The 11,916-nt window shown below is 49.4% G+C and overlaps 1 protein-coding gene and 1 long non-coding RNA gene across 2 annotated transcripts; both read right to left on the bottom strand.

The window, feature by feature from the left end:
- Positions 1 to 1,573: 1,573 nt before the first annotated feature.
- LOC136486319 (uncharacterized) lies at positions 1,574 to 2,445 on the bottom strand. The gene is made up of 3 exons (XR_010766772.1): positions 2,280 to 2,445; positions 1,788 to 2,181; positions 1,574 to 1,696 (listed from the first exon to the last, which is right to left on the bottom strand). It is a non-coding gene; the product is annotated as an uncharacterized lncRNA (long non-coding RNA).
- A 4,644-nt stretch (positions 2,446 to 7,089) lies between these two features.
- Positions 7,090 to 7,674, bottom strand: LOC136488109 (uncharacterized). The gene has a single exon (XM_066485142.1). The coding sequence runs from the start codon at positions 7,672 to 7,674 to the stop codon at positions 7,090 to 7,092; it is 585 nt and encodes a 194-aa protein (XP_066341239.1).
- Positions 7,675 to 11,916: the final 4,242 nt, after the last annotated feature.

The raw sequence follows: 11,916 nt of genomic DNA, 5'->3' as shown, positions 1-11,916 counted from the left end.
AGAGATACAAACTAAAGGTGGGGAGGAAACTGAGTGCCTGGTGAAGGAAACTTGGCACCGCCTGCTTGCGCCTGAGATGGGTCATTCGAACCCGCCGACGGAGGCTGCATAAAGGACAAGATATTCAGGCGCTTAGAGTGGGTCATCTAATGAAAGCACTAGTCGAAGCAATATGGATTCATACTCACTAGACTAGCTACAACTGGCGGCGGCGCTGGAGCGAACATCGGCACAGGTACACCGTTCACTTGCCCAAAGTTCTGCAGGAACATCGTAATCTCCGCCAGCTGCTTGGCCTGTCTCTCCCGCTCGGCCCGCTCGGCTTGTCTTTCCCGCTCGGCCACCTCGGTCCTCGCCGCCAGGTCCCGCAGCTCCTGAGCCATCCTTTCGTTATCGGCCTACAACATTTCAATCGAATGTTTTAGTAATGTAAAGGTAACTAAGTTATGTAAAGATCAATGTACGAAGAGTTAAACTGGACTAACCTAGAGTGCGTCGACCCGCTGCTGTGAAGGGGACGGCCGTTGGCGTATGGCCGGGCCTCCGCTCGGGGTACTTGCTCGGATCAGGGAGAGGGAGGGAACAGAGCCGGACTCGAGGGTGCCATCGCCAAGCCAGTACCGCCCATGCTTCTTGACCTGTCCGATCCTCATGACAGTCGTGCCATCAATGTCGTCGGTGCTCGGATCCCAGTCTGGCCCCTGGACCGACCTTGCGTCCGACGCATAGGAGCTGATGCGGGTGTGGGCGCTCGGGTTGCTGTACGACTCGGGTGGGTCATCCGGGCTGAAGGTGACAGCGGAAGTCGCCTTTCCCTTGCGGGCCAGTCCATACGCCATGAACGTGGACAAAGGCTGGCCACCATGCGACGCCGACTGCGAGAAAGACAACAAGATGATTAGAAGTAACATGCAGAATGGAGCGTCAGAATACTAAAAATGAATTCACGTACCCAAGCTTGCTTGTACGCACCGAGGCTGCGGCTGCCTTGGTGGTGTGTGGGGCCTGTCGCCTGCAAAGCCCGCTCCCGGTGGGCTTCGTGTTCCTGGATATAACCCTCTGTGAACCACCTGTCCACGATCATCTCCCAGCAGTCGGCAAAGGACTCGCACCACCATGGAATCATCTACATGTCATAAAGAATTTGAGATGTAAGACGACCAAATGAAAGCTACTTAATCTCAAAACGAATTAGTATTATTCTTCTTCATTTACCTCAATGTACTGTTCCCGGGTCAGAGGCATCTGTCTTGCCTGTGTCTTGCTGACTTTCTGACCAAGTCGCGTGGCGTAGTACTTGATGATGCAAGTGAGGCGCTCCTCGTAGTGCATGTCGCTGATGCGTTTCCTGGCACTTTTCACCAAGTTCTTCTCCGCCCTCTCCTTCTGTCCCTCTTCAACGTGAAAAAAGTCTGCAGACAGACACAATGTATCAATTCATTATGTCAAAAAGTGTCAAATGAATGCGATGTATTGATCAAAGTTGTGCGAACGAGACTTACCCAGAACTCTCTCCTGACCCGCTCCTGCTTGTCTTCATAATCTACGTCGGGGGGCAGATTTGTAGTGGTCCCACGATTTGGCCGGCCCCACAGTCCCCTTGTGCGTGACAATGCCGGGGTAATAGTGCCTGCACAGAAGCCCCAAGATGTGGTTGGGGTTGCGTGAGTCACCAGGCGACACAACCTCCCAGTGCCTGCACAAGTCATTAACAAACATTATTAGTTTCTCTGACAATTTTCAACAGGTTATATGAAGTAGCTGTGATTAAATCTAAAGTTAGTTACCTGTCCCCCTGGGGGCGGATCACTGGGCGTAGGGGAGGAAGCGGAGGCCTAGGGAGTTTTGAGGGACCTCGCAAGTAGGGGCTAGCCGCAGCAGAGGCAGTGGAACTACTTCCGGCCTCGCCGCCCTCCTGTGCCTCTCCCTCGCTGTCCGTCGCCCGAACCTCGTCCGTCGCCAGAACCTGCTCGTCCTCCGAGGAGTCCGTGGTACGGTGCTCCTCCGGCACGTCACGCGGCCTGACTAGAGGAAGACGGCCCCTCCTGCTGCCACTGCTCCTGGCCCTCTGCCTCCTCCCGTCCGATGCGTTCTCTCTGGCATCTACGTCCTGACGTGCTCTCTGGTACCTCGAGTTCACGTTCCTTGGCCCACTGCCGCCCGCCATCTTTGTTCAATCACCTACAATTAAAAAGAAACAAACAAGACATCATTACATGTATTAGAAATAGATGCTAAGTAAATAAACAAAACACGATTACAAAATAACATAGTATTACATGTATTAGAAGTAATCATCATTATTGGGATTATCTGGATCATATGTCTCGTCATCACTATCAAAATTGTCCAAATAAACAAGACTGTCCGAAGGTTCAATGTTGCCTTCATCGTCATCATCTAAATGTAATCGCTCAAGCATTTCTATGTCCTTGGCATTTTGCACCTCATCTCCTTCTTCCTCGTCATCAACCCTTTCATTGTCTACTTCCATTCCAATCGCATCGGTTAAGTCTATCACCAACCTCCCTTGTAGCCCATCTTCTTGATAGAACTCTCCATCATATGTGTTTGGGTTGAAGTTGTAATCTTCATCGTTTGGGACAGCTAGTCTACCATGTGGCGATACCTGGTGCACAATAGACCAACCCTGAAGAGCCTTGTTGCCTTGGCATGCGTATGACAAATAATAAACCTGCACGGCCTGATCCGCCACAATAAAGACATCTTTTCCTTGATAGATGGAATCGTGTCGAATCTCGACTTGACCAATATTAGGGCTCCGTTTCGTTAGTTGAGGATTGAACCAGTGGCATTTGAACATGACGAGACGAAGAGGTTTCGAACCATAAAATTCAAGTTCATAGATATCTTCAATTATGCCATGATACTCGAGGCCATCAGTGCCGGGAGTACAAACTCCGTTGTTTGTGGTTTTTCGATGGGGCCGAGCTCGCTCATAGCTTCTTGTGTGAAAGCGATATCCATTCACATCATAACCTGAATAAGCTTTCACCTTACTGTCGAAGCCATTTGCAACCTGTCTCAACTCCTTACTCATAGTTGCATCGGTTTGGGCCTGCAAGCGCAAGAAGGAAAGATTGCCGGACTAAGTACGCGAAACTCGGAATCTCGAACTAGGTACGAGGTAAATTGGACAATACCTTTGTTTTGAACCAAGAAATGAAATCGGGCCTCCCTGCTCTCGGACCTCGTGAAAGAAGGGTGTCGGTTTGCCATGGGGTAGGATCCCTTGGTTGATGCCAGGATACACGAATAAATTCCCTGTGCAAACGAGAAAGAATCAGTTGGATGCAGAATAGTGACAGCGTATTTAAACAAGTTCTTTGAGAACTTACTCAATGAACGACTTCACCTCGGGTAGGTTGTGGAACACATATAGCATGATCATGCGCCACTCTTCATTTTCCAACCTCTTATTGGTCGATCCACTTGACCTGCCGAGTTGCCCTTGGAAAAGGCTAAGGTTGGATTCATTCTTGTCAACATTGTAGCGAGGGAGTGGATTATGCACGCTAGGAAGGTTCTCCGTGTAGTATAGCTGTGTGAAGTTTGTCACCTCCTCCAGAATGGAAGCCTATGCAATGGAAGCCTCAATTTTGGCTTTATTTCTACATTTTTTGCAAACGACCTTCAGACATCTCTCGATTGGGTAGCACCAACGGGCCTGCACGGGCCCCCCCATACGTGCCTCATACGGGAGGTGCACAATCAAATGCTGCATCGACAAGAAGAAGCCGGGTGGAAAGATCTTCTCCAACTTACAAAGCAACTCAGGTGCCACTTTCTCCAAGTTTGCAACCACGGTCCGAGATAGCTCCTTGGCACAAAGCTGGCGGAAGAAATAGCTCAACTCTGCCAACACTAGCTAGAGATGCTCAGGAACGTAGCCTCGTACCATCACCGGAAGAAGCCGCTCAATCCATACGTGGTAGTCATGACTCTTCATGCCGTTGACTCACATAGTGCCTAAGTTCACTCCCCTGCTCAGGTTCGCTGCATACCCATCAGGGAACATTAATGCCTTGATCCATCGTAGTTCTTCCCTCCTTTGTTCAGGTTTCAAGATGAAATCGGCCTTAGGCCTTTTCCAGTTCTTGCCGTTTGTAGGAGGCCGCATCACTTGCTGTGGTCTATCGCACAACGTCGCCAGGTCCACTCTAGCCTTAGGGTTGTCCTTAGACTTGTCAGTGTCCATGAGTGTTGCCCAAAGTGCCTCAGCGATATTCTTTTCAGTGTGCATTACATCAATGTTATGGGGCAGTAGAAGGTCATCGAAATAGGGGAGCCTCGTCAAGCCGGACTTATGAGTCCACATGTGTTGCTCACCATATCCCACAAAACCACCTTCTTCATTGGGCAAGAGAGCATCTATCTGAGCATGAACCTCGGCACCAGTCTTCAAGTGCGGTCTAGGGTCCGTGACTGCGACACCTTTCCTGAAGTTCTTGGTGTCCTGTCGGAATGGATGGTTGGAATCTAGGAATTGACGATGTTGATCGAACGACGAATACTTACCACCCTTCTTCAACCAAATGAACCTCACAGCTTCCTGGCATATTGGGCACGGGAACTTCCCGTGAACACACCAGGCGCTGAATAACCCATACACCAGGAAGTCATGCATGGAGTACTGGTACTAGACGTACATTTTGAAGCTTTCCTTTGTAGCTCGGTCGTATGTCCATACCCCTTCATTCCAAGCTTTGATCAACTCATCAATCACAGGCTCCATGAACACACCCATCTTACTCCCTGGGTGCCCGGGAATTATCAACGTCAAGATCACGTTATGTCATTGAAAGGCGACGCTAGGGGGGAGATTGAGGGGGATAACAAACACGGGCCAACATGTGTAAGGGGCAGACATCATGCCATAAGGATTGAACCCATCTGTTGCCAGCGCGACACGTACATTACGAGCCTCATTGGATTTCAAACGATGCTTGTCATTAAAGCTGGTCCATGCTTCACCATCAGATGGATGCACCATCTTGTCAGGATGGTAGCGTTTGCCATTCTTGTGCCACGTCATCTGTTTCGCGGTTTCCTCGATCATGAATAGCCTTTGAATCCTCGGCACGAAGGGAAGGTGCCGTAGGACTCAGGCGGGTATCTTAAGCTGGGTCTTCTGGCCACCACCGTCACCAGACTCTACCTCTAGGAACCTGGAGGCTTTACACTTCGGACAGTACTTTGCCTCCTTGAGTTCTTCCCGAAATAGGACACACCCGTTCGGACAAGCATGTATCTGCTCATATGGCATCTTTAGTGCTTTAAGGAGCTTGTGTGCCTCGTACATGGTCTTCGGCAACACGTGGTTTTTTGGAAGCAGGGTGCCAACCACGGCCAACACCTTATCGAAGCCTTCTCGACTCCAGTTTAAATCGGACTTCAACCCCATCAAGCGACTTATGGCATCCAGCTGGGAGACCTCAGAATGAGCGTGAAGGGGTTTCTGTGCTGAGTCCATCATGTACTTGAACGCATCTACGGCTGCCTGCATCTCCGCCTCCTCATGTCCTTCAGCAAACTGTGCTTGGTGAACGTCATCTACCATGTCTGCTACCCCAGCATTAGCATCGAAAGCCTCGACGTGTTGTCTCACCACCTCCTCTCTCATACGATCGGCTTCACCATGGTGGACCCACCGGGTGTAGTTCGGCGTAAACCCATTCTTGTGCAGATGTGTACCCATGAGTTCCTTGTCTAGCATTCTCCTGTTACCACACTTGTTGCAGGGACATAAAGCCATTTTTGGGAATTTTGTGGCCTTGCCAAATGCACGATTCAAGAAACGATCGGTCTTCTGCATCCATTCATAGCTGGCATCACCCTGACTTGTCTGGCCCGTGTACATCCACTGACGGTCCTCCATCCTCTAGCATATATAACATCACCACAGGTGACCATCAATTGCATCTACGCGGTGTCCCTACTCTCTAATAGGTGAGGATAGGTCCTAATCCCACCCACGGATGCGTAGATGAGGTTAGTTTCCATGCTCCGCTCCTTTCCGAGACGGAATTTCGGCAGCACCTCCCCGCCGTTCTCCTGATACAAGTCCTGCAAGGGAGAGTGTGTATCCGGAGAACAACGGAGAGGTGATGCCGAAACACCGTCTCGAACCGGAGCGGAGCATGAAAACTAACCTCAACTACGCATTCGCGGGCTGTCCAAAAAGTGTGGACAATCCGAAATAGATACGGTCGCAGATATGCAATGGTCCGCATATCTCCGACCGTATCTCTTTCGAACGGGAGACACCTAACTAGGTTACGCGACCAAAAACCACATACGGATAGAGGGGTTATACCTAGGGTGGCGGTGAGGTCCGGGTAGCGGGGCGGTGGAGAGTCGGTGCAGTGGCGAGTCGACGCGGTGCAGGAAGACCCGCAGCGCCGACGAAGACGATCGGGGTCGCCGAGTCCCTCCCACAGGTCCTCCTACAAAAAAGGGCAAAAATGGTTAGTGTCGACTCAAAATTTCGGCAGCACCTCCCCTGCACGGGGAGGTTCCCAAAACCTGCAAAAAACATGACACGAAGGCCAACAACCACATATATACCAAACATGGCACGAAGGCCAACAACCACATATATACCAAACATGGACACGAAGGCCAACAACCACCAATATATCAAGAGGAGCCATGTACTTTAGTTCTCTTTCCATGCACATGAAAGTATTGAAGTAGTACAACAACAATTACTACTAACCCTACAACTACTACTAACAACTACTTAACTACTAACAATGCTAATAGTAAGAACTACTTAACTATTAACAACTACTACTACTAACCACTACTACTTACTAACTACTACTATTTACTAACCCTACAACTAACACTACTAACTACTACAACTAACACTACAACTAAAACTACTAACTACTACTAACTAACACTACAACTAACTACTACTAACACTACTAACTACTACTACTACTAACACTATAAGGGTAGGGCTTACCTTGGCGGGAAGAACGGCAAGAGCGAGGGCCGGCGACGACGGCGGGATGACCGCAGCAGCGCGAGGATCAACGGCCGGTCCGAACGGCGCGGGGATCAACGGGCGGTCGGGTCGGCACCTTCCCCTTCTTCTCCTCCCCCTTCTCTTTCTTCCTCTTCTTCCTCCTCCCCTTCTCTTTTTTCCTCTTCCTCCTCCCCCTTTTTTTTCTTCTTCTTCCTTCCTCCTCCCTTCTTCCACCTACCCTCCTCTACTGCTGGCCGACGGCGGGAGGAGCCCGGCGGCCAGACCACGGGCAGCCGGCCTCGTCGGGGACGACCGGCGAGGTGGGGCCGCGTGGGCCGCCGCGGCCGGCGAGGCTGGGGCGCCGGTGCCAGGCAGGAGCACCGGCCGAGCCGCCGGACGGGCCGAGCGCCGCCGGGGTCGTCGGGGCAGGGCCACGGCCGCGGGGCCGCTGGATCCGGGCTGGAGCGCCGGCCGGCCGCCGGGGCGTGGGCGCGGCTCGCGCGGGCACTGGGCCGCCGGTGCCCGGCGCTGCGTGGGTCGCCGGGACTGGGGCGGCAGAGCAGCGAGGCGCGGGCGCGGCGGAGCGCGAGGGCGCGGCGGCGGCGGCTGCGGACCGCAGGCGCGGGGTCGGTCTGCTGGAATAGAATAGGGTTGGGACGGGCCGGCCTTTTAGTCATGCGCCTTTGCCGGGTGCCAGGTGACGACGGCACCCGGCAAAGAATTTTTTTAATTTTTTTTTTAAATTTCTTTGCCGTGTGGCCCATGACCTGGCACCCGGCAAAGGCTTCTTTGCCGGGTGCCCTGGGTGGCACCCGGCAAATTTTTTTTGTTTTTTGTTTTTTTGACCCCATTTTTTTTGAAGCCTTTGCCGGGTGCCAGGTCATGGGGCACCCGACAAAGAAATTTAAAAAGAAATTTAAAAAAAAATTTAAAAAATTCTTTGTCGGGTGCCTAACGGCGTGGCACCCGGCAAAGGCTGACGGCCGCTGGCCGCCGTCAAGCCGGCCACCTTTGCCGGCGGCCATATTTTGCCGAGTGGCCGGCACCCGGCAAAGACCAATTTTTGCAGACGGCTGGAATTTGCCGAGTGCCCGGCACCCGGCAAAGGCTGCTTTGCCGGAGGCCTTTATTTGCCGGGTGTCGTCAGGCCTGGCACCCGGCAAAGAATTCCTTTGCCGGGTGCCCGATAAAAAGCACCCGGCAAATTTTTTTGCTCCCAGCAAATCAGCCGTTTCCTGTTGTGCAGCCTAGGCTGGTTTTTTGTGAAACTTGTGTATTTGGTTCAAATTTAATCCTTTCGATTGTATTTGATTTTTTTCCAGTCTTTGACTCTCCCGACATATTTTGGTTGTCAACAGGCGTGCACCGATGGATGCAGTGACACCATCCATGCAAACACACGCTTCTTCAGAAATTTATACGCATCATACAGGCCAGCTGGGTGCAACCGTCCCCGAGTACTTCCGCGACCAACGACGAGGAAGGCGAACCTGTCCTGGGTCCGATCCAATAGAGAAACCCAGCTGCCAAAGATCTTATTAATTCGAGCTAGCTCGTCCGATCCTTCCACTGCTTCAAGCCTTCTTCAACGACATTGGCGAGCCGATCGAGCCGCGCGCGTCCTTTCTCCAGAAGGCAGAAGCTAAGCCTCCTGCGTCCTTCGCGGAGGAGGTTCCCATCGATTCCTCCCAGGTTAGTCATCGGTCAGTTTTGGCAAAGCTAAAACCTACTGTGATGGTCGACGTATCTGATGGATCACTGTTTAATTTCCTTATAACAACTCCGCCAAGCATGAAACATGCATCCGTGGCGGTAGTATAATTTCCTAACAAACCTTACTAGTTGCCGACCTTGTTCTATGTGCATCCAAATAAACCGGATCAATCTCCGGACTACTCTAGCTAGTTGTATTTGGAAGAAATAAAGCTATAGGCTATTTTGTCTCTTTATTTACATTTGGTGTATGTAATAACAGTTGTTATTCGCTCATGCTTAGTCGTCACGAGCATACACAGACCCAAACTTAAGGAATGCCTTCAACTTTTTAACCTTTGCTTTCAGCCTCTCCCTCTCTCTTCTTAATTCTATACGTCCAAAAAATGGAGCAGGCGCTCAAGGAGAGGCTCCACCAGGGGCTTGCACTGTGGGTATACGGGCCTTCAGGGGGCCCATGCCAACCGTTGGATCCGGCCCTGTGTTTGGTTGCTTGTGACATTATTAGGCCGCCTGTGGTGCGGTTTTTGTTTCTGAATTTCCTTATCATTATCTCCATCCACGCGTAAGGAAGCCCGTAGTGCCTCTTTCTAATAACCTGCTTTACTGGACCAGGGATTGTTCTATGTGTAATTACCTGACAGTAAGCTCGACCGCAAGTTTTAAGAGGCAAAAGACAAACTAAGGGACAAAATTGATCCTTTTCTCGCCAGCAATAATTGTGTTGACACTAAACCGCACCAAATGCTTGAGTACCGAACCTGCACCCAACTACCCAAGTAACACAGCTTGCCGTGCCTTCTGCGGAAACCAGATAGGCGATATTCTCAGTGGAATATCCCAGTAGCCTGTGCTAGTTGGTTCATGTCATCCATATATATGGTTGTATTACGATGATTAGTATACCATTTTAGAAATTTAGGTGGATGAATCCTAATAACTTATAGTTCCTGTTGCTTGCTGAGTTTTGCTCCCGTAGTCCTCTTGAAAAACGTTTGCACGAGTCTTAAAGCAGCTAGTAATTAATTTTGAAACGGGTCTAATCTGGGTCCAGTAGTCCTCTTGGAAAGTTTGCACGACTCTAAAGCAGTTAGTAATTAATTTTAATTGATGTTACCACGGGTCTAATCTTGGTCCGGTCCTATGCCCTGTCCAAGCCCAGCCCTAGTCCAGGTAGATGTTTGTGGATCTTCACCGTTCAATTTCCACGTGCTACTCGCGCTTGTTTGTTTCAGTCGCTCACCGTGCGGATCGAGGCGATAGTGGATCCGCCGGTGAGGGGCGACACCAGGCGCATGCGGCGAGCAGCTCCCGGCTAGCTGCTGTGAGGCGCAGGCACAACTGGGACAAGTGTTTTCCAGAAATGCAGATGCATTTTTTTTCTGAGACATAGATGCATCCGATCCATATTGAACAAACAAATAAGCTATCTATCATTAGCGGCGAGCAACGCGTGGTAGGATGACCAGCCTGGTTTTTCTCGGTGCCGCCGGCCGCACAGCACGCGTGATTTCAACAAACAAAAGCGAGCAGCACGCGCGGCAACTTGATGTGATGCATCAGATCCATAAACATCGGCCTGGGTTGGACTGGGTCGGGCATAGATAGGTTGAGGCCTAGATAATACCAATAACGAAATTAAATAAAAATAATTATCTGACTGCTTTAAGATTCGAGCACACTTTTTTGGGAGGACCATGGGAGCAGAACTCTTGCTGAGTTTTGCATAAAACCTCCAAATTAACTCTTTTACATGATGTGATGACAAATGTGTAAAATAAGTGCTATGCGTATGTGGACTTTGCATGAGGAGCTCCATAAGTAGGTTTTTGATGTGAGGTGTTGAACTTGGATTTAGTTTGAGATCAAAGAGGTAACTATCACATATAATGAAGTCATCTTTTTGAACTGAAGGGCACATTCATATATATGTGACGGTGAGACCGCTTTATGCTAGGCCATCATGCCTAGTGGCAGTAGCTATAGCTTTGTAGTATTATCTTCGTACACAGCCAAGAAGCTAAATTATTAGTTAAATGCATGAGCAACCCTTGAACTTGTCAAGGGGTACTACTTAGGTCCACGAACTTTAAAATTATATTTCTAGGTCCTTAAATTTGTTAAACAGTACATCGTAGGTCCACAGTAGCCATGCGAGCATTTTATCTGACGTGGCATTGCCACTGTGGCGGTGAAATATGCATAGAGCCCCTTGAAACCCTGATCCCTTGAACCGACACCCCTACTCTGGCCCATCCCTCATAGGCGTCTGCAGTGGCCGCGATTGCGGCTGCGCGCACCATCCATTGGCACGCCGCTCTAGCCCCGCATGAGCCCACTCCGGTGCCGGCTCTGTTGCGCACCACCACGGCCCAGCACCAACCGAATTCGTTGCCCCACGGACCAGTGCCACCGCACGCCCCGGACAATGTTTTAGTTGAAATGTTTTTTATTTGAAGTTGTTTAGAGTCCTAATATGTGTTTTATGTTTCTAGATTTTGAAATTCAAAATTTAGAATATCCAACCCACCTTGAATTTTTACATGGTTAATACCAAAGTTGTAGTTCCCAATCTACAAGTTTATTGTTGATAATTTTTTTATTTAAAGTTGTTTAAAGTCTCAAATATTTTTTAAATTCAAATATTTTGAGATTCAAAATTTTCAAATTTTTGAACAATCTCGGATGGAGACACACCCTTTATCAAAATTTTAGAGCTCGATGGTTTTAGTTGAAACTTTTTCCATTTGATACCATATAAGGGCTGAAATATTTAATATAAGATTATGAAATGTTAATAAAAAAGATAGCGGTCTATATATACTAACAAATGAGTGTGTAGCCTAGTGGTAGAAAATCGTTATATGTGTTGAAGGTCCTAGGTTTGAACCCTTAGAGACCAATTTTGCATTATCTCTGTAAATGATAGAATACCAAAAGGAGCAGATTGTTAAGTTTAGAGTGTTCAACTGTTAGGTTCCACTGTCTTTCAAGATGTTATGGTTGTCTTTTTGTCCGTTCTCTTTATTAGTACGTGTTCAAATGTTATGTTGCAAATTGTCTATATGCTTTTGCACTTGACTAGGTAGGGTTTGTCGCTTGATTTGATCGGGACAACGAACAAGGTGAAGAGGCAGCGACAAAGGATGGTCCTGCCACAATGCATGTTTAGTTGGGACTTGGAACTTGCCACTTGGGAGCGACAT

This window comes from Miscanthus floridulus, chromosome 10 (assembly GCF_019320115.1).
Source record: "Miscanthus floridulus cultivar M001 chromosome 10, ASM1932011v1, whole genome shotgun sequence".
In the NCBI taxonomy this organism is placed as follows: Eukaryota; Viridiplantae; Streptophyta; class Magnoliopsida; order Poales; family Poaceae; genus Miscanthus; species Miscanthus floridulus.
This window is presented reverse-complemented; position numbering and strand designations above follow the sequence as displayed.